Consider the following 22,293-nt stretch of genomic DNA (forward strand, 5'->3'; position numbering starts at 1 on the left):
CTGCTGTCCAAGCCAGGGGCTGACAGCTTGGCCAGGAGTTTGCTGTGAGGGGTGGTGCAAAGACTTTGCTGAAGTCCAGGCAGACCACATCCACAGCCTGCCCCACATCCACCAGGCAGTCACCTGATCATAGAAGGAGATCAGGTTGGTCAGGCAGGACCTGCCCTTCCTAAATCCATGCTGTCTGGGCCTGATGCCTTGGCCATCCTGTAAGTGCTGTGTGATTGCACTCAGGATGACCTGTTCCAGGATCTTGCCTGGCACTGAGGTCAGGCTGACAGGCCTATGATTCCCTGGCTCATCCTACCGGCCCTTCTCGTGGGTGGGCACCACGTTGGCCAGCTTCCAGTCTTCTGGGACCTCTCCAGTGAGCCAGGACTGCTGAAAAATGATGGAGAGTGGCTTGGCCAGCTCATCTGCCAGCTCTCTCAGCACCCTAGGATGGATCCCATCTGGTCCCATGGACGTGTGGGGATCCAAGCTGCTGAGTTCCAACCACCTCCTCATGGAACAGAGGGAAACTGTGCAGCTCCCTGGCTCCTTCTGCCAGCTCTGCAGGCCAGCTGTCCTTCTAGTAAAAATTGAGGCAAAGAAGGTGTTAAGTATCTCTGCCTTTTCCTCATCCCTTGATACAACAATTCCCTCCCTGTCAACCAAGGAGAGGAGGTTGTCCTTGCCCTTCCTCTTGCTATTAATGTATTTATAGAAGGACTTTTTGTTGTCCTTCACAGTGAAGGCCAGTCTAAGCTCCAAATGTGCTTTTGCCTCCCTAATTTTCTTCCTACATGATTTGGCAACGTCCTTAAACATTCCATGGGTTGCCTCCCCTCTCTTCCAAAGATGATACACCCTCTGTTTTCCCCTTAGCTCTATTAAAAGTCCAGCGCAGGACAAGTGCGGCATGGGCGCGGGGCAGGGAAAGGGAGGCGGCGCGCGGCGCCAAGAGGAGCGAACAACCACGACAAAGAAGGAGACTTTTATTTTCCACAGAGTTTGAAAGGTTCTTTGCTACATCAGTCACGTGTCTTCTATCAGCCTGTACAGCTCTGTCCTCCTGGAGTCCCACATCGCACAGTGGCAAAGTGACAGGTTTGGTAGTGTATCTCTGACACTTGAAACCCTTTTTAGAGAGCTTTCCTCTCTCTGTTTTGTTTCCCCTCTCCCCCTGTTCTTTTGTCTCTTTACTTTTGGAATGTACAGTCTGTGAGGTAAAATTAAGCTGACATTAAAACCTGTCTGCGCTGCAGCCCCAGGCACCGAGGCTCCAATGGCAAATACGCTATGAAGTGACTATCAAAAATAGGAGCTCCTTTGAATTTGGCTATGAAAGAAAGCCTCAGTCCCTGCAGGGGGACCGCAGTAACAAATCCTAACCCTTGGGAGGCGCTCAGCCGCCGAGGATGCTTGGGGCTGCTGCGCGGTGCCTCGTTTGCACTGCCGAACGCGGCACCGGCGAGAAGGGTCTAGAAAACATCGGCCCCGGCGGTGGTCTGCGGGGAGGGCTCAGCCCCTACGTACAAAGGACAAATTCCAAAGGAAATGTAAACAATCAGTCGGGGTTACAGACAGATGGCTCTCGCCGGCTGGAGGCCAAGCTCTCGGCCATCGCCTTTTGGTTTTCCCCTCCCCTCCCCCTCCCCTTTTTGACAAAAGAATCAACCCCCAAAACAGAACTCGGCAACATTATTCTACAGCACAGCTCATTGGACGTATCAACAGTTACAATACATGCCCGTTCTGAGAGCAGAGGAAGTCTGCAGAGATCTTCAAAGCACAAGACAGAGGTTCCTTAATATTTTGTTGTTTGTTTTAATCATCATCATTATCCTTAAGACTGACAGAAGTGTTGAATACCATTAAAAAACGCTAAACTGAAGACACCTAGAGGTCATTGAATGATTCACTACCTAGTAACTCAAATAAATTAAAGAGAGCCAATTACAGGGAGTATTAACAAGTAACAGAAGTGTGATGAGACGAGGAGGAGCTGTTGTGTTGTAAAGGTAGCTTCACCACAAGCCCTGTGTCACTTGGCAGCCGCTGACATCCAGCAGGATGTCCAGGGGGGGACCGAAGGACCGGGCTGAATTTCACCCAAGAACTCACAAACGCAAGCTCACACGACGCCGATGAGTTATGCCACTGCAAAGTGCTCTAATGCAAGGTTCACTACATGCAACCAACAGTTTGCTACGGTAGGCCAAGAGACATTAACATTAACCATTAGGAGCCCGAGAGAGAGGCAAATCAAAAGCAGCTTTACATTGGTTTTGTTTCTGGTGCAAAGGGCGAGGCTTCGCCTTCTGAGTTGGTGCCCCAAAGGAAAGAGAGAGAGAGAGAGAGAGAGAGAGAGAGAGAGAGAGAAAGGGCAAAGAAACCAAGGCAGGCAGTGCTTGATTGGGGTGGATGTGGCGAGTGACTGCTGGGCAAACAGCAAAGATTCCAATCCTTAGCTTCATCCCCAAGAACATCAGCCAGCCAAAAGCAGAGGGCACAGACAGCTGCAGAAACTGCCTCCCATCAGAGAGGGACCTCAGAAACTCCTTTTTGCTATGGGGAAAAACAAGTTTTGGGATGTTCTCTCACCCTCTCCCTCCTCTGTAAGACATAAAAGAGGCATTTCTGTAAGGAAGCTTCAGATCCTGGGGGCAAGGGGAACTCACTCGTGCCACTGTCTCGTAGTCTGTCACAAACATCTCCTTGCCGGGAGGAACTCCACACTTATCAGGCAAGAAGCTTCCCTCACGCAAACTCTTCCGTCCCGTTGATGAGGTGATGCCTGAGAAAAGCCCCTGGGGTGTTTTTCAGCGTAAATCCTGCTTCCCAAATAGTTAAGACAAATGAGGAGGTAGAAATACAGTGCTAGATTGCTTTCACAGCATCAGATTGACATGGTGTACAGCACGAGTGTGTTAGTGTCAGTTTTCAATGCCAGCTACGCCTTCGGCCCTGTCGTGGGAGCGACCCCTGGAAAGTGTGGGCCAGGAAATGGTTTCCACACCTGTGCCACTGGTCAAAGCCTTTTCACTGGACACTGCTTGCCTGCCCCATCTAGAGTTTGTACTGCAAGAAGGCATAGGAAAGCAAAGATCCCATCTGTGTGGCTTGCTCTGTACTACCAAGTGTCAGCCTCTACCTACCAGTAAAGCATTCTCAAAGTGGCTGGAAAGGTTTGCATCAGTCCCAATGGAGGTGCTAAATGCCTGGTTTTGTAAAAGCAAGAGAGCAGAATTTCTTTCAGAGTATGAGAAAGGAAAATGTAATGGGCAGCATTCTAAAGGGAACCTCTTTCTCTTCACTTTATTACAAAGTACTGAATGATAACAGCAATCAGAATGGAAAAGATAGCAAAAAGTGCCAGGATGACAGCGGCGCACACTTGGTCGCTCTGTGACCATTGTGTCCTTGTGGTCTGCACAGTGTCCCTGTGGCTGCTGGCCGGCGGTTCAGTCCTCTGAGAGATGAAGAGCACTGGGGAGCTGTAGGGGCCTACCAGGTCCTGATGCCCTCCTGCCTCTTGGCACTGCCGAACGGCACAGGCGCGGAAACGGTATTCACAGTTCAGCTGCAGGCCTGCGTAGCGGAAGGAGCAGTCCGGACCCCTGTAGACCTGCAACAATGACACACAACACACAGCAGATGCTACAGCAGCTGCAAACACAATAGAGTAGAATAGAACAGAATAGAGTAGAACAGAGTAGAGTAGGGCAGAGCAGAGCAGAGCAGAATAGGGTAGGGTAGGGTAGGGTAGAGTAGAGTGGAGTAGAATAGAATAGAATAGAGGTAGAGTAGAGTAGAGTAGAGCAGAGCAGAATAGGGTAGGGTAGGGTAGGGTAGAGCAGAATAGAATAGAATAGAATAGACCAGACCAGACCAGGTTGGAAGAGACCTTCAAGATCATCGAGTCCAACCTATCATCCAACACCACCTAATCAACTAACCCATGGCACCAAGCACCCCATCAAGTCTCCTCCTGAACACCTCCAGTGATGGTGACTCCACCACCTCCCCAGGCAGCCCATTCCAATGGGCAATCACTCTCTCTGTGTAAAACTTCCTCCTGACCTCCAGCCTGAAACTCCCCTGGCGCAGCCTGAGACTCTGTCCTCTTGTTCTGGTACTGGCTGCCTGGGAGAAGAGACCAACTCCCACCTGGCTACAACCTCATATATATTTAAATCTCTTTTCTCTTTTAGGCAACACCACCTTACCTTATTTGGTAGCAAAAAGTTAGCACAGCTAAAAGCATCCTGCAACGCAGTAATGTTTCATCTGAGGTGGTTATCACAAATGCTACAAATGGCACAAAGCAAAGCACATCACACCTGCTTGAATTCCGAGTCTTTGCCCACCATGGCCTGGAGGCAGTAGATAACTGGGTCACCCTTCATGGGCTGCAGAACCTCCCAGGTGATTTCACACGTGTGCTCGTTTATTCTCTCAATCCTTGGGGCTGCAGGAAGGAAACACAAGTAAGTGACAGCTCTGCTTTCCCCATCACTCACTGCTACACTCTACCAACTTGTAAAGTCTTAGAATCACAGAATCAGTCAGGTTGGAAAAGACCTCAGAGATCATCAAGCCCAACCTAGCACCCAACACCTCAGGACTAACTAAACCATGGCTTTGAGTGCCACATCCAATCCCCTCTTGAACACCTCCAGGGATGGGGACTCCACCACCTCCCTGGGCAGCACATTCCAATGGCCAATCTCTCTTGCTGGGAAGAATTCCTTCCTAACATCCAGCCCAAACCTCCCCTGGCACAGCTTGAGACTGTGTCCTCTTGTTCTTGTACTGCTTGCCTGAGAGAAGAGACCAACCCCCACCTGGCTACAACCTCCCTTCAGGGAGTTGTAGACAGCAAGAAGGTCTCCCCTGAGCCTCCTCTTCTCCAGGCTAAGCAACCCCAGCTCCCTCAGCCTCTCCTCACAGGGCTGTGCTCAAGGCCTCTCCCCAGCCTTGTTGCCCTTCTCTGGACACCTTCAAGTGTCTCAATGTCCTTCTTAAATTCCTTCTTGTATTCACTCTGCTATTTTGTCTCAGAAATCAAAGGCCTACATTCAGCTGTAGTCTTCCTACACTGTTGTCTGAACAACATCTAACAATGCCCACGGGTCTCTATTGCTAGGTTCAGCCTAATCCAAGAATAAGCCAGTAGCATTTGGTGACTGCAAGTGTGCACCCCATGCAAAAAGGGGACAGCAGTCAAAAAGCTGCTATCCCTGCAATTTTTCTATGCATGCCAGGAGGAATTACACAGAAATACATAGAATAGACCAGGTTGGAAGAGACCTTCAAGATCATGGTGTCCAACCCATCAACCCATCCAACACCACCTAAACAACTAACCCATGGCACCAAGCACCCCATCAAGTCTCCTCCTGAGCACCTCCAGTGATGGTGACTCCACCACCTCCCCAGGCAGCCCATTCCAATGGGCAATCACTCTCTCTGTGTAGAACTTCTTCCACCTCAGATTACTGTAACAGTCTGCTCACTCTCTGCTGGTAAGCAAGAATTCCAAGTGCAAGCCTTCTGGTGTCAAAGAGCACAGAAACCACAAGTACCTCATTTCTGGAGTGAAGAGCTTTGGCTTCAGGCAAATACATGAAAGGAGAATTCCCTTACTGTCCCTGCCTGCACTTGGAAGCAGGCTTAGCACTCTAAATACCCCAAGCACAACACAATACCAAACCCAACTTGCCATCCCCCCACTCCCCTAGATGAAAGAAGGAAGCCCTTTTACCTTTCAAGGCAGCTGGAACAGACTTGGGAGTAGTGAAAACATATTCTTGAGAGAGGGGACCCTCCCCAGCTTCATTACATGCCTGAATGCAAAACCTGTATGAGGTGGACTCACTGAGTCTTTGTACTTTGTAGGTATGACATGGTCCTCTGTATAAGGACACAAACCTGGAAATGGCAAGGACAGTTTCTTTTAGCAGATCATCCAGTCCCACCTAGCACCCAGCACCATCTCATCAACTAAACCATGGCACCAAGTGCCTCATCCAGGCTCTTACTAAACACCTCCAGGGATGGTGACTCCACCACCTCCCTGGGCAGCACATCCCAATGGCCAATCTCTCTCTCTGGGAAGAACTTTATCCTCACCTCCAGCCTGGCACAGCTTGAGACTGTGTCCTCTTGTTCTGGTGCTGGTTGCCTGGGAGAAGAGACCAATCCCCACCCGGCTACAACTTCCCTTCAGGTAGTTGTAGAGAGCAAAAGGTCTTCCCTGAGCCTCCTCCAGGCTAAGCAACCCCAGCTCCCTCAGCCTCTCCCCACAGGGCTGTGCTCCAGACCCCTCCCCAGCTTTGTTGCCCTTCTCTGGACATGGTGCAAAGTCTCTCAATGTCCTTCTTAAACTGAGGGGCCCAGAACTGGACTCAAGGTGTGGCCTAACCAGTGCTGAGTCCAGGGGCACAATGACTTCACTGATCCTACAGGCCACACTATTCCTGATGCAGGCCAGGATGCCATTGGCCCTCTTGGCCACCTGGGCACACTGCTGGCTCATGTTCAGCCTACCATCAACCAGCACCCCCAGGTCCCTTTCTGCCTGGCTGCTCTCCAGCCATGATGAACATTTCAATCTGGTGCTTCCCAGCATGGAACTCTAGAGCCCCTCTTGCCTTGCCAGATGAGCTGGTCTCCTACAAGGGCTCTATGAGCTGTTGTAAGCTCAGCCAAGGAGCTGGAACTGTGCCCTGTGCTGTCACCTCCCAGGCTTCAGAGCACAGATTACAGGGATGCCCAAACCAACCTTCCGTTCCTATCCTCCATCTGAAGGTGATACTGAATGGAGTCAGTTAATGCTTTTGCAGTTCCTTCTCCCCACTTCAGCTTGAGGGTCTGAGAACTGTAGGCAGCACATTCCAGGCGAGGTGGGTCAGGAGGGAGAGGCTTTGTTTTCAGTTTTATGGTGTGGCTGAAGGGACCTGCTCCCAGACTGTTCAGGGCTTGGATTCGTACTCTGGTGAGTTGAAAAAAGAGAGAAGAAATGAACTTGGTATTGGAGTGTGAGAAAACAACTTGTCATTTCCACCATACATATGAGAGGAGAAGGGAGAGGAGAAGGGAGAGGAGAAGGGAGAGGAGAAGGGAGAGGAGAAGGGAGAGGAGAAGGGAGAGGAGAGGAGAGGAGAAGGGAGGGGAGAAGGGAGAGGAGAGGAGAGGAGAAGGGAGGGGAGGGGAGGGGAGGGGAGGGAAGGGAAGGGAAGGGAAGGGAAGGGAAGGGAAGGGAAGGGAAGGGAAGGGAAGGGAAGGGAAGGGAAGGGAAGGGAAGGGAAGGGAAGGGAAGGGAAGGGAAGGGAAGGGAAGGGAAGGGAAGGGAAGGGAAGGGAAGGGAAGGGAAGGGAAGGGAAGGGAAGGGAAGGGAAGGGAAGGGAAGGGAAGGGAAGGGAAGGGAAGGGAAGGGAAGGGAAGATCATCGAGTCCAACCTACCAACCAACACCACCTAAACAACTAACCCATGGCACCAAGCACCCCATCAAGTCTCCTACTGAACACCTCCAGTGATGGTGACTCCACACACAGATGGTATTTTCTACCATGAAGAGCTCTATCAATATCTTGCTTTGGACAGCCTATCAGGAAGATGCAGACTGTCACTTTGCCACAAGTTAAAGAGCTGGATTGATTTGGAGTAAAAATGTTACCACAGCTGCATCATTCACATCAGTGAAAAGATGCCAAAGTTCTAGCAGCTGCTTTAAGAGTGGATCATCTTCCTGACCCCACACATCTTCTAACAACATGTTTGATAACCACATTGGAGAGAATAGAATAGAATAAAACAGAATAGAAAGAATAGAACAGAACAGAACAGGTTGGAAAAGACCTTTGAGATCATTGAGTCCAACCTAGCACCATCTAATCAACTAAACCATGGCACCAAGCACCCCATCCAGTCTCTTCCTAAACACCTCCAGTGATGGTGACTCCACCACCTCCCTGGGCAGCACATTCCAATGGCCAATCTCTCTTACTGGGAAGAACTTCTTCCTACCATCCAGCCTAAACCTCCCCTGGCACAGCTTGAGACTGTGTCCTCTTGTTCTGGTGCTGCTTGCCTGGGAGAAGAGACCAACCCCCACCTGGCTACAACCTCCCTTCAAGTAGCTGTAGAGAGCAAGAAGGTGATGGACCTGCTTAGGAAGAGACTTGATGGGGTGATTGTTGCCATGGTTTAGTTGATTAGATGGTGTTGGGTGATAGGTTGGACTTGATGATCTCAAAGGTCTCTTCCAACCTAGTTAATTCCATTCCATTCCATTCCATTCCATTCCATTCCATTCCATTCCATTCCATTCCATTCCATTCCATTCCATTCCATTCCATTCCATTCCATTCCATTGTCTCCCCTGAGTCTCCTCTTCTCCAGGCTAAGCAACCCCAGCTCCCTCAGCCTCTCCTCACAGGGCTGTGCTCCAAACCTTTGCAATTAAACAAATCTTCAACAGAGATTTCAAACTGATTGGTAGATTTTTGAATCAATGTTCTTCATGCCAACACCCAAATCCTTGCTCTTTCTGCATCAAAGGCCCAGTTCTGGAGCCCCTATTGCAAGAGGGATGTGGAGGTGCTGGAAGGTGTCCAGAGAAGGGCCAGGAGGATGAGCAGAGGGCTGGAGCACCTCTCCTGTGAGGACAGACTGAAGGAGTTGGGGCTGTTCAGTCTGGAGAAGAGAAGGCTCCCAGGTGACCTCATTGTGGCCTTCCAGGATCTGCAGGGGGCTCCAGGAAGGCTGGGGAGGGACTGCTCAGGATCTCAGGCAGTGCTAGGACTAGGGGGAATGGAATGAAGCTGGAGGTGGGGAGATTGAGGCTGGAGGTGAGGAGGAAGTTCTTCCCCATGAGAGTGGTGAAGCCCTGGAATGGGTTGTCCAGGGAGGTGGTTGGGGCCCTGTCCCTGGAGGTGTTTAAGCCCAGGCTGGCTGAGGCTCTGGCCAGGCTGATGTAGTGTGGGGTGTCCCTGCCCATGGCAGGGGGGCTGGAACTAGATGATCCTTGTGGTGCCTTCCAACCCTGACTGATTCTATGACACTATGATGAATTGTGATCAGGCCAATTGATTTAGTCAGTTAAAGACCAGACATGCTCCTTCCTTGGATGGACTTCATGTTGTCTAACAGATGAGAGGCCATCTAGCCATGAAGTAACTGGTCCAAAAAGGAGTTAGGGATCTGAACTCAGTTCAGCTGAGACATTGACAAGACAGACAGAACAGAGCTAGAGCACTAAACATGCTAAAAGGAAATGTTCCTGAAAGAAAACAAAACCATCAGCTCATCCACTTAGGAAGCTCACTGTTGTCAAAGCTTCCTTACTCTCCATGACTATGTAGTAATAACTCTCTGAGAGCCATGCAGAAAACAAATACAGCATCACAGTATCACAGTATCAGTCAGGGTTGGAAGGGACCACAAGGATCAGCCAGTTCCAACCCCCCTGCCATGGGCAGGGACACCCCACACTAGATCAGCCTGGCCACAGCCTCATCCAGCCTGGCCTTAAACACCTCCAGGGACAGAGGAATACAATGGAACAAAGAAAGAAGGAATCTTCCCTTGTGTGAGGAACATCAGGCTCTCTAGTGCACGGCATACCTGTAGGTAGTATCTGGTTGTAAGCCATCGATAATATAGCTCAGAACCTTCCCAACAGTGATTGGCTGCTTGTCTCCAAAGTCTATGCTGTAGCCAAGGATTTCAGAGCCATGGTCACAAGGTTCTTCCCAGCTTATAGGAAGGCATGTGGAAGAAGAATAGTGTGGGCTTTCAACTTCATCTTCACTCAGGCCTCGGAGAGAAGTCACGACTGCAGGTACTGAGGCAGGAGTCATACATGCCACCACCTCACTGAAAGGGCCTGCACCTGCAACATTTGCTGCCTGCAAACAGAATGGAATAGAATAAACCAGGTTGGAAGAGACCCTCAGGATCATCCTGTCCAATCTATCACCCAACACCATCTAACCAACTAAACCATGGCACCAAGTGCCCCATCCAGGCTCTTCCTAAACACCTCCAGTGGTGGTGACTCCACCACCTCCCTGGGCAGCACATCCCAATGGCCAATCTCTCTTGCTGGGAAGAGCTTCTTCCTAACATCCAACCTAAACCTCCCTGGCGCAGCTTGAGACTGTGTCCTCGTGCTCTGGTGCTGGCTGCCTGGGAGAAGAGACCAACCCCCACCTGGCTACAGCCTCCCTTCAGGGAGTTGTAGGAAGCAATAAGGTCACCCCTGAGTCTCCTCTTCTCCAGGCTAAGCAACCCCAGCTCCCTCAACCTCTCCTCACAGAGCTGTGCTCAAGGCTTCTCCCCAGCCTCATTGCCCTTCTCTGGACACATTCAAGTGTCTCAAAATCCTTCTTAAACTGAGGGGCCCAGAAGTGGACACAGGACTCAAGGTGTGGCCTAACCAGTGCAGTGTACAGGGGCAGAAGGAGCTCCCTGCTCCTGCTGGCCACACTGTTCCTGGCAAAGCAGACCACGTTTGTAGGGCAGGGGCAATTCCCATTTCCACATTTCACTTTACCTGAACCCTGCAGTAGTATATAGTGGCAGGCAAAAGCCCTTTAACTTCACAGCTGAGCCCAGGCCCACAGTAGGAGATCTGCATGCATCCTTCCACACCGCCCCACTCCAGCCGATACTCCGTGACGTCGGCTCCGTTGCTCACTGGCACCTTCCAAACAGAGACAAAGAGTTGCAAGTTAAACTCAGTGACTTAAAAAACCCACCACCAACAAAACCCAAACAGTCAAGCTCACCACATCTATGTTTTCTGGGTGGTTTCTCTTTGTGCTACCCCCTGCAGGCATGTTAATTTTCATGCCCCCTTTCTTTGCTGACTTTTAACTTATCATAGTCTCAGTATCAGTCAGGGTTGGAAGGGACCACAAGGATCAGCTAGTTCCAACCCCCCTGCCATGGGCAGGGACACCCCACACTACATCAGCCTGGCCACAGCCTCAGCCAGCCTGGGCTTAAACACCTCCAGGGACAGGGCCCCAACCACTTGCCTGGACAACCCATTCCAGGGCTTCACCACTCTTATGGGGAAGAACTTCCTCCTCACCTCCAGCCTCAATCTCCCCACCTCCAGCTTCATTCCATTCCCCCTAGTCCCAGCACTACCTGAGATCCTGAGCAGTCCCTCCCCAGCCTTCCTGTAGCCCCCTTCAGATCCTGGAAGGCCACAATGAGGTCACCTGGGAGCCTTCTCTTCTCCAGACTGAACAGCCCCAACTCCTTCAGTCTGTCCTCACAGGAGAGGTGCTCCAGCCCTCTGCTCATCCTCCTGGCCCTTCATCTGACTTAGAAGCCTGAACCAGTCAATGGCAAGAGATTGTTTTCTTGAGAGCATGATTAAGAGTACTGCAGTTCTCACTGACTGGGTCTATAGACCATGAGAGTGGTGAAGCCCTGGAATGGGTTGTGCAGGGAGGTGGTTGAGGCCCTGTCCCTGGAGGTGTTTAAGCCCAGGCTGGATGAGGCTGTGGCCAGGCTGATGTAGTGTGGGCTGTCCCTGCCCATGGCAGGGGGGTTGGAACTAGCTGATCCTTGTGGTCCCTTCCAACCCTGACTGATACTATGGTACTATGATACTATGATTTAAGCATTCTCCCTACACCAGGTACTGGACAATCAGGTGAGCACCTTTTACAATGGGATTAAACCACAGTCTTAAGCTGTTAAAGTTGAACTTCAAAATGTAGAAGCTGCTCTTGCTGAGACAGTGTAACATGGTATGCTTACCTCCCAGGACACCTGAGCACAGGCAGCAGATCTGCATGACACCTGAGGGGGCTTGCACTGCTCTGGGGCTCCAGGCGCTGTCGTCACCTCACACTTTTCCGAGTAAGGTCCAAACTGTTAAAGAGGAAGTTAATACAACCCAATTGGAACAGAACTACTACTGCTTAGAGTAACAGTTTACCACAGTAGGGACATACAGAATAGAGTAGAGTAGAGTAGAGTAGAGTAGAGTAGAGTAGAGTAGAGTAGAATAGAATAGAATAGAATAGAATAGAATAGAATAGAATAGAATAGAATAGAATAGAATAGAGTAGAGTAGAGTAGAAAAGAGTAGAGTAGAGTAGAACAGAATAGAGTAGAATTAACCAGGTTGGAAATGACCTCTGAGGTCATCAAGTCCAACCTATCACCCAACACCATCTGATCAACTAAACCATGGCACCAAGTGCCTCATCCAGGCTCTTCCTAAACACCTCCAGGGATGGTGACTCCACCACCTCCCTGGGCAGCACATTCCAATGGCCAATCTCTCTTCCTGGGAAGAACTTCTTCCTAACATCCAGCCTAAACCTCCCCTGCTGCAGCCTGAGACTGTGTCCTCTTGTTCTGGTGCTGGCTGCCTGGGAGAAGAGACCAACCCCCACCTGGCTACAACCTCCCTTCAGGTAGTTGTAGAGAGCAAGAAGGTCTCCCCTGAGCCTCCTCTTCTCCAGGCTAAGCAACCCCAGCTCCCTCAGCCTCTCCTCACAGGGCTGTGCTCCAGACCCCTCCCCAGCTTTGTTGCCCTTAAACAGGCAACAACAGCCTGACACTCTGCATTACTTGCTTACAAACCAGATCTCTGTGGATTCAGGATTTATTTTGCTATCTGGCTGTTCTCTAGAACAATGGAAACGAAATCAGCATAAATTTGACACTTCAAACTCTCAGAAAAAAACACCAGGAAATTGCTACCCAAATCCTCATTTTGAGGTTACATGATGGGATGGCTGCACTGGAGCATAACAAAACTGCTAATTGCCTGCTTTTAGCCAGAGAAGAAATGAAGGATGTAAAAATGCTTGAGGTACAAACCACTCTTTGGGAAGGGCAGACAAAAAGTTAGGTCAGTGGTTTAAAGCCTTAAGCTGCACACCTCTCCACAAGCAGTGTCAACTGGTTCTGACAGCTTTCACGAGGAACAAGAGGACACAGTCTCAGGCTGCACCAGGGGAGGTTTAGGCTGGAGGTTAGGAAGAAGTTCTACACAGAGAGAGAGATTGCCCATTGGAATGGGCTGCCTGGGGAGGTGGTGGAGTCACCATCACTGGAGGTGTTCAGGAGGAGACTTGATGGGGCGCTTGGTGCCATGGGTTAGTTGTTTAGGTGGGTTGGATTGGGTGGGTTGGAGACGATGATCTTGAAGGTCTCTTCCAACCTGGTTGTTTATTACTATTATTATTATTATTATTATTACCTCCAGTGATTGCAGTCACTGAAAGCAATTTCATTTCAGCCTGCCTCCTTACCCCAGCCTTGTTAGCTGCTCGCAGCCTGAAGCTGTACGTCCTCCCTGGAAGGAGGCTGCCCACCGTGCACTCAACGTCAGAGCCTTGGTAAACCTCTCTGTGTTCATCACTTTCTGGCTGAAACATCTCCAGCCCGTAGCAGGTGATGGGTGAGCCACCATCTACCTGAGGTGGTCCTGAAAAGAAGGAAGAAAGAGAGCAAAGCTGGTTCAGTTTTAAAGGCATAAATACATCTGGATCCCTTCCACTCGCTAAGGGTTGCAATGAAATTACCCCAGCGCAGCTGAATGTCTCTTGCTCTTGTTCTACCCTGCAGCCTTGGAGGCTGGCATGGACCAGGAACCACTGCTGGTGTTTGCACCAGTAAAGACTCAGAGGCCTAAAAAGGAAAGACAAATTGCTGAAGTCATCCAGGCCAAAACAAGCCACAAGTGAAGGCAAATATCTGAGTCAGAAATAGACCTTCCATGTTTTTGAAGTACACCTTCACATACATGGAGATTCCTAAAGGAGCTGGCATGTGTTTCTCATGCCTACAGAAAGCATTCCACAGTAACCACTCACTATGCACTATGAACTTTTGCTTTTGCCTTTTGGGGCAGATGCAAGGGGCAGAAGGAAAGCCAGCAGTCAATGATCAGCACAAACCCAGGATACATGCTTGAAATGTCTTGTTCCAGGCAAACTTGGTACCTTTCTCATCAAACTGCCTTTTAATCACTTCTAGAACTTCATTCTAATCACTTCTAAAACTTAGAATCATGGAATCAATAAGGTTGGAAAAGACCTCAGAGATCATCAGGTCCAACCTGTCACCCAACACCTCATGAGTAACTAAACCACGGCTTCAAGTGCCACGGCCTGCGGATGTGGTCTACCTGAACTTCAGCAAGGCCTTTGACACTGTCCCCCACAGCAAACTGCTGGCTAAGCTGTCAGCTTGTGGCTTGGACCACTACACTCTGTGCTGGGTTAGGAACTGGCTGGAAGCTGAGCCCAGAGAGTGGTGGTGAATGGTGCCACAGCCAGCTGGCAGCCAGGCACCAGTGGTGTGCCCCAGGGATCAGTGCTGGGCCCTGTGCTCTTTAACATCTTCATTGATGATCTGGATGAGGGGGTCGAGTCAGTCATCAGCAAGTTTGCAGATGACACCAAGTGAGGAGTAGATGTTGGGCAGTTAGAGGGCAGAAAGGCTCTGCAGAGGGACCTCGACTGACTGGACAGATGGGCAGAGTCCAACAGGATGGCATTCAACAAGTCCAAGTGCCAGGGGCTGCACATTGGCCACAGCAACCCCATGCAGAGCTACAGGCTGGGGTCAGAGTGGCTGAGAGCTGCCAAACAGAGAGGGACCTGGGGGTGCTGATTGACAGCCGCCTGAACATGAGCCAGCAGTGTGCCCAGGTGGCCAAGAAGGCCAATGGCATCCTGGCCTGCATCAGGAACAGTGTAGCCAGCAGGAGCAGGGAGGTCATAGTGCCCCTGGACTCTGCATTGGTTAGGCCACACCTTGAGCACAGCCCTGTGAGGAGAGGCTGAGGGAGCTGGGGTTGTTTAGCCTGGAGGAGGCTCAGGGGCGACCTCATTGCCCTCTACAACTACCTGAAAGGTGGATGTAGCCAGGAAGGGGTTGGTCTCTTCTCCCAGGCAAGCAGCACCAGAACAAGAGGACACAGTCTCAAGCTGTGCCAGGGGAGGTTTAGGCTGGAGGTGAGGAGAGAGTTCTTCCCAGAAAGTAATTGGCCATTGGAATGTGCTGCCCAGGGAGGTGGTGGAGTCCCCATCCCTGGAGGTGTTCAAGAGGGGATTGGATGTGGCACTTGGTGCCATGGTCTAGTCATGAGGTCTGTGTTGATTAGGTTGGACTTGATGATCCTCGAGGTCATTCCCAGCCTATGTTATACTGTGAGACTGTGATACTGTCCAGTCCCCTTCTGAACACCTCCAGTGATGGTGACTCCACCACCTCCCTGGGCAGCACATTCCAATGGCCAATCTCTCTTTCTGGGAAGAACTTTCTCCTCACCTTGAAACTAAACCTCCCCTGGTGCAGCTTGAGATTATGCCCTCTTGTTCTGCTGCTGGCTGCCTGGAAGAAGAGACCAACCCCCACCTGGCCACAGCCTCCTTTCAGGTAGTTGTAGAGAGCAATAAGGTCTCTCCCTGAGGCTCCTCCTTAAGCTAAGGGTTGTATGATTTTGTGCAAAAACTTCTCAAAAAGCACAGGTGTCAATAAGAAGAGATCCAAAACTCCCAGAGACTTCATTTTTTTTCACTCCTTGGGAATTCTTAATGTGCCAGAGGCTTCCCCCTCTGGTTTGAAGTGTGTGCAGAGCTTAACAGCACACAGCAGATGGCAGTGACTGTTCTGAACACAGACAGAAATGAGTCACCAACAGTGCAGGGGTCATTAGCCTCAGGGATACAGAACAAACAAAGAGTTGGTAGGCCTTTTAGTTTACAAAGGAGGCACAGCTTAGAGTCTCACTTCACAACTGCTTTCTACATAGCTTCCAGACAGAGTGGATTGGAAGTTCTGCTGCTTTTCAGTTCATTTGAAATGTATTGTTGCACTGAACAAGGAGGACACAGCCTCAAGCTGTGCCAGGGGAGGTTTAGGCTGGATGTTGGGAAGAAGTTCTTCCCAGAAAGAGAGATTGGCCATTGGAATGTGCTGCCCAGGGAGGTGGTGGAGTCACCATCCTGGAGGTGTTCAAGAGGGGATTGGATGTGGCACTTGGTGCCATGGTCTAGTCAGGAGGTCTGTGGTGACAGCTTGGACTTGATGATCTTTGAGGTCTCTTCCCACCTTGGTGGTTCTGTGATACCTCTGGTTGTTTGTAGGATGTTAGTGAGGTTATTATTCTTTAAACAGGTTTTTTCCCTATCACACTGATAAATTAATGACATTGTTGCAATTAATGGAGGGGAAAGTTCTTCCCAGAAAGAGAGATTGGCCATTGGAATGTGCTGCCCAGGGAGGTGGTGGAGTCACCATCCCTGGAGGTGTTCAAAAAGGGATTGGATGTGGCACTTGGTGATCTCTGAGGCCTCTGGCCTTGATGATCTCTTCCAACCTTGGTGATACTGTGATACTTGGTGCCATGGTTTAGTAGTCATTAGGTCTTGGGTGACAGGTTGGACTTGATGATCTCTGAGGTCTTTTCCAACCTGGTTTATTCTATTCTAAGTATGTAAGGGTGGGCAGGGTTGTTTTGAGGCACAGACTCAAATGTGGTGGAGCAGCAAACAGCCATCTGGAAGGCCACAATTAGGTCACCTCGGAGGTGACCTAAGCCATGGTTTAGTAGCCATAAGGTCTGTGGTGACAGGTTGGACTTGATGATCTTTGAGGTCTCTTCCAACCTTGGTGTAACTGTGATACTTGGTGCCATGGTTTAGTAGTCATTAAGTCTTGGGTGACAGGTTGGACTTGATGATCTTTGAGGTCTTTTCCAACCTTATTGATTCTATGATTCTATTCCTTCAAGGAACGGGCAGAAACCTGACATGCTGCACATCCACACTGGAGCTTTTCTGAGGTACCAGTTAGGGCTGCTTTTGTTTTAGGCACTTCTGCGCTGTATTTTGCTTATTAAGTAGTGGAGCAGATTGTCTTAAAGAGAGAGCAACTTCATTTCATGGAAACAGGAGCTGCTGTTACCGTGCTCTGTCCTCCTTCCCCAAGGCAGTACACACGTAAGCGATAGGAGCAGCCAGGGTTCAGGCGGTCACACAGGTGCTCCCGAGCAGCTCCGCTGTATATCCTGTCCCATTTGCTCCCTGCAAGGACAGGAAGAAGTGTGCAATGAACCCAGGTGTACAGTGCCACACTTCACTGACAGCTGCAGCAGGCATTCAGCTTCCCTGAAGAACCATGTGCCTAATGTATATTAAAACCCCCAACAACCAAACAACTTAAGGCTTGCTTTGTGCTTCCCTGAAGAAGAGCCAAGCAGTTCTTAAAGAGAAGTTTCCTAAGCAAACTTCCTAAACCTGCTGAAGCATCTTCCTTAGTTTGCATTCACATGAACTAGGAGGAAAAATGGACTATTAATGAAGTAGTTACTACTGGGCCAGCAAGCACATTCAAACACCACAACCAAATAAAGAGGGAAGATACAAAAAGCAAAATCTTCCCTGGAAAGCTTCTAATCACAACATTCATTTTGCAGGCTCTAACTTATAACTGAGCAAACTTGTTCCTGCACTCCTGCAATGGCCCAGCACCAGCTGAGATACTGATTTCACTCTTTGCTGGTCAGCCAGATTCTTACATCAGGTGGTCTTTAGCATTCTGTGGCTGTCTTGGCTCCATGTCCCAGTGGAGGCCAGGGACAAGCAGAGTCCCTCAGGGATCAGTCCTGGGACCAGGCTTGTTCAACATCTCTGTGGCTGCCATGGACAGTGGCATTGGTCTAGACCTCATGGTCTAGTCATAGGGTCTGTGGTGACAGGTTGGACCTAATGATCTTTGAGGTCTCTTCCAACCTTGGTGATACTGTGAGACTGTGATTGAGTGCACCCTCAGCAGGTTTGCTGATGACACCAAGCTGTGTGGTGCAGCAGACAGGCTGGAGGGAAGGGAGGCCATCCAGAGGGACCTGGACAGGCTGGAGAGGTGGGCACAAGCCAGCCTCAGGAGGTTCAACAAGACCAAGGGCAGGGTCCTGCAGCTGGGTGGAGGCAATCCCAGGCACAAATGCAGGCTGGGCAGGGACTGGCTGGAAAGCAGCCCTGAGGAGAGAGCCTTGGGGTGCTGGGGGAGGAGAAGCTCACCAGGAGCTCTCAGTGTGCACTTGCAGCCCAGAAAGCCAATCAGATCCTGGGCTGCATCAGGAGAAGTGTGGCCAGCAGGGCAAGGGAGGTGATTCTCCCCCTCTGCTCAGGTCTGGGGTGACCCCACCTGGAGTCCTGCCTCCAGTTCTGGAGCCCCTATTGCAAGAGGGATGTGGAGGTGCTGGAAGGTGTCCAGAGAAGGGCCAGGAGGATGATCAGAGGGCTGAAGCACCTCTCCTGTGAGGACAGACTGAAGGAGTTGGGGCTGTTCAGTCTGCAGAAGAGAAGGCTCCCAGGTGACCTCATTGTGGCCTTCCAGTATCTGAAGGGGGCTCCAGAAGGCTGGGGAGGGACTGCTCAGGATCTGAGGGAGTGCTAGGACTAGGGGGAATGGAATGAAGCTGGAGGTGGGGAGATTGAGGCTGGAGGTGAGGAGGAAGTTCTTCCCCATGAGAGTGGTGAAGCCCTGGAATGGGTTGTGCAGGGAGGTGGTTGGGGCCCTGTCCCTGGGGATGTTTAAGCCCAGACTGGATGAGGCTCTGGCCAGCCTGATCTAGTGTGGGGTGTCCCTGCCCATGGCAGGGGGGTTGGAACTAGCTGATCCTTGTGGTCCCTTCCATCTCTGACTGATTCTATGATACTCTTCTCTCCCTCTTTTTTAACCAGATTGAGCAGGGAACCTGAGGACTTTTAATTACCTCTCCAAGAACTCAATAAATCCCAGAAATGAAATGCAATGCACAGCTCACTGCACCTGCATGAAAGGCTGGGGGTAAATTATTCCAGAAGTGACTTAACATGGACACACAATGGAGTAAGAAAGCCATAGACCAAGTATGAGAAGAACCACAGCTGAGACCCCTGAAAGGGCTACCCCTACAAACTGGGGAGTGTGCTGTCTGACTCTGACACAGTACTGGAGAAGTGTAGATTTTCACTCTCAGTGTGACTGTGCTTCTCCATTTAACAACTTAGCAAGGCATTTTTATGTCCAGTTGTAGGAATCCTGTCTACAAATCCTGGATGCAAATCACCTTGTGATTGTATCCTGAGCTGAGATGTGCCCCAACAAAGGATAAAGATTGCTCCCCAGACTGCAGCTGCCCTGGAAATCATGGGCAGATGCCACTGCTACCAATACTCTCTGGAATATGCATAAGACAAGATCATCCCTACCCATCAGCTACCCTGGAAAGGGAGGATGGTGCAAAGGACAATGGATTCACCACCTGGACTCATAGCTAAAAAGCTGTATAAAAGACCTGAGGAACTACTGGCTCCAGAGAAGGACAAGACCTGGGCAGTGCTGCTCTGAAGGAACACCACGAGAATGCAAGGAGAGGAAAGGACAGACACAGGAGAAAAGACATCACCATATAGCCTGGAGGCAGCAGTCCAGGAGGAACCCTCCCTCCATGTCCTAAGTTCCTCCTGTTGCAACTCATGGAGCTGAAGAGGCTGCTCAGAGAAGGACTTGGGCTTTGGGATCTCTCCCTCCCCCTCCTCCAGCAGGGGACAGCACAGCCAACAAGGATGACATCTCCTCCATGCTGAAGTGGCAGCAGCCTTCTTCCACAGACCCAACATCTCCTCCATGCCAAAGTGGCAGCAGCCTTCCTCCCACAGACCAACATCTCCTCCATGCCAAAGTGGCAGCAGCCTTCCTCCACAGACCCAACATCTCCTCCATGCCAAGTGGCAGCAGCCTTCCTCCACAGACCCAACATCTCCTCTACGCTGAAGTGGCAGCAGCCTTCCTCCACAGACCCAACATCTCCTCCATGCCAAAGTGGCAGCAGCCTTCTTCCACAGACCCACATCTCCTCCATGCCAAAGTGGCAGCAGCCTTCCTCCACAGACCCAACATCTCCTCCATGCCAAACCTGCAGCAGCCTTCCTCCACAGACCCAACATCTCCTCCATGCCAAAGTGGCAGCAGCCTTCTTCCACAGACCCAACATCTCCTCCATGCCAAACCTGCAGCAGCCTTCCTCCACAGACCCAACATCTCCTCCATGCCAAAGTGGCAGCAGCCTTCCTCCACAGACCCAACATCTCCTCTACGCTGAAGTGGCAGCAGCCTTCCTCCACAGACCCAACATCTCCTCCATGCCAAAGTGGCAGCAGCCTTCTTCCACAGACCCAACATCTCCTCCATGCCAAAGTGGCAGCAGCCTTCCTCCACAGACCCAACATCTCCTCCATGCCAAACCTGCAGCAGCCTTCCTCCACAGACCCAACATCTCCTCCATGCCAAAGTGGCAGCAGCCTTCTTCCACAGACCCAACATCTCCTCCATGCCAAACCTGCAGCAGCCTTCTCCACAGACCCAACATCTCCATGCCAAAGTGCAGCAGCCTTCCTCCACAGACCCAACATCTCCTCCATGCCAAAGTGGCAGCAGCCTTCTTCCACAGACCCAACATCTCCTCCATGCCAAAGTGGCAGCAGCCTTCCTCCACAGACCCAACATCTCCTCCATGCCAAAGTGGCAGCAGCCTTCCTCCACAGACCCAACATCTCCTCCATGCCAAAGTGGCAGCAGCCTTCCTCCACAGACCCAACATCTCCTCCATGCCAAAGTGGCAGCAGCCTTCCTCCACAGACCCAACATCTCCTCCATGCCAAAGTGGCAGCAGCCTTCCTCCACAGACCCAACATCTCCTCCATGCCAAAGTGGCAGCAGCCTTCCTCCACAGACCCAACCTGTCTTGGGGGGTGAGGGGGTGTGGTAATATAATGCCTTTCCACTTCTCTCTCCCTCTTCTCCTCTCTGTTTTTTCCCTCCCTCTCTCTCCTTCTGATCCATCCACTTCATTCTGTCAATAAACAGCCTCACTGTTGATTATTTTGGCCTCGTTTGTGCCTCTAATTTCACACCACAGGAACATTCAAAAGAGCTGAGGCTCTTTCCCTCTCTGGACCAAGACACCAGTTTAAACCTATTGTTTGTTTCCCTTCTGTGTGAAAGGACAGCAAAAGCAAGTAACAGAAACAGGTATCCCAGCTGCATCACTGCTCTGATTTCATTGTGACACATGGAGCCCTAGGTTTCCTTTCATTTCACACACCTAGCAAAGCTACACCCCCAAAGCTAGGTGGCCCTGTCTTCTTGCCCTGAAATGGATGCAATGTGTCATCTCATTTCCAAACCAGAGTACTCTTAATTAATAAGTTAAGCACTGAGCACCTCTTTCAACACAGTTTGGTGGCATCTTCTTTCTAAGCCAGAGGGGAAAACCCCTCTCCTGCATGCAAACATCACCATGCCTGCCTTCTTGAAGGCAGTCCCATGCAACAACTTCCCTTATCACAACACACATTCTACTCTTTCCACAGGCACACACACACATAGAGAAAAAAACCCAGTGAATGCCCACATGCAGTGAAAACCCAGCTGAATGCCCACACATGCTCCTAATACTCACCATTTAAGCCTTCAGACATCTCCACAACATAGGTATTTATTGCTGCTCCCCATTGTCTTTTGGTGGATCTATAAAAAAGAGTAATATTCCAATTAAGTGAGATGGATGAAATGATTTTGCAGCTCTTGGGGAGAATTTAGAGATAGAATAGAATAGAATAGAATAGAATGGAATGGAATGGAATGGAATGGAATGGAATGGAATGGAAATGGAATAGAAATGGAATGGAAGGGAATAGGATAGAATGGAATGGAATGGAATGGAATGGAATGGAATGGAATGGAATGGAATAGGATAGAATGGAATGGATTAGGATAGGATAGGATAGGATAGGATAGGATAGGATAGAATAGGATAGGATAGGATAGACCAGACCAGGTTGGAAGAGACCTTTGAGATCATCAAGTCCAACCCACCATGCAACACCATCTAATCAACCAAACCATGGCACCAAGCACCCCATCAAGTCTCTTCCTAAACATCCCCAGTGATGGTGACTCCACCACTTATCACCCAACACCTCATGGCTAACTAAACCATGGTTTCAAGTGCCACATCCAGTCCCCTCTTGAACACCTCCAGGGATGGTGACTCCACCACCTCCTGGGCAGCACATTCCAATGGGCAATCTCTCTTTCTGGGAAGAACTTGCTCCTCATCTCCAGCCTAAACTTCCCCTGGCACAGCTTGAGACTGTGTCCTCTTGTTCTGGGGCTGGTTGCCTGGGAGAAGAGACCAACCCCCACCTGGCTACAACCTCCCTTCAGGGAGTTATAGTAGAGAGCAAGAAGGTCTCCCCTGAGCCTCCTC

General features: G+C 50.4%; 1 protein-coding gene across 1 annotated transcript; it reads right to left on the bottom strand.

Annotated features, from left to right (window-relative positions):
- Positions 1–961: 961 nt before the first annotated feature.
- FNDC3A (fibronectin type III domain containing 3A) lies at positions 962–21,582 on the bottom strand. Its single transcript, XM_068170565.1, has 11 exons — positions 21,484–21,582; positions 16,941–17,059; positions 13,550–13,655; positions 13,277–13,452; positions 11,769–11,882; positions 10,546–10,695; positions 9,615–9,898; positions 6,770–6,979; positions 5,750–5,916; positions 4,326–4,453; positions 962–3,610 (listed from the first exon to the last, which is right to left on the bottom strand). The coding sequence occupies exons 1-11, from the start codon at positions 21,500–21,502 to the stop codon at positions 3,296–3,298; spliced, it is 1,788 nt and encodes a 595-aa protein (XP_068026666.1). The 5' UTR covers positions 21,503–21,582; the 3' UTR covers positions 962–3,295.
- Between the last annotated feature and the right edge of the window lie 711 nt (positions 21,583–22,293).

The sequence above is a fragment of the Melanerpes formicivorus genome, unplaced genomic scaffold (assembly GCF_026170545.1).
Source record: "Melanerpes formicivorus ecotype bairdi unplaced genomic scaffold, bMelFor1.0.p_v2 SCAF_425, whole genome shotgun sequence".
Classification (NCBI taxonomy): Eukaryota; Metazoa; Chordata; class Aves; order Piciformes; family Picidae; genus Melanerpes; species Melanerpes formicivorus.

What these genes read in the sequence shown, in the direction of transcription:
- FNDC3A (XM_068170565.1), bottom strand. An exon ending in CAACCAGATACTACCTACAG is followed by an intron (nt 6,980 to 9,614) that starts GTATGCCGTGCA and finishes TCAACTCACCAG; the next exon opens with AGTACGAATCCAAGCCCTGA. An exon ending in AAGACTCGGAATTCAAGCAG is followed by an intron (nt 3,611 to 4,325) that starts GTGTGATGTGCT and finishes TCATTGTTGCAG; the next exon opens with GTCTACAGGGGTCCGGACTG.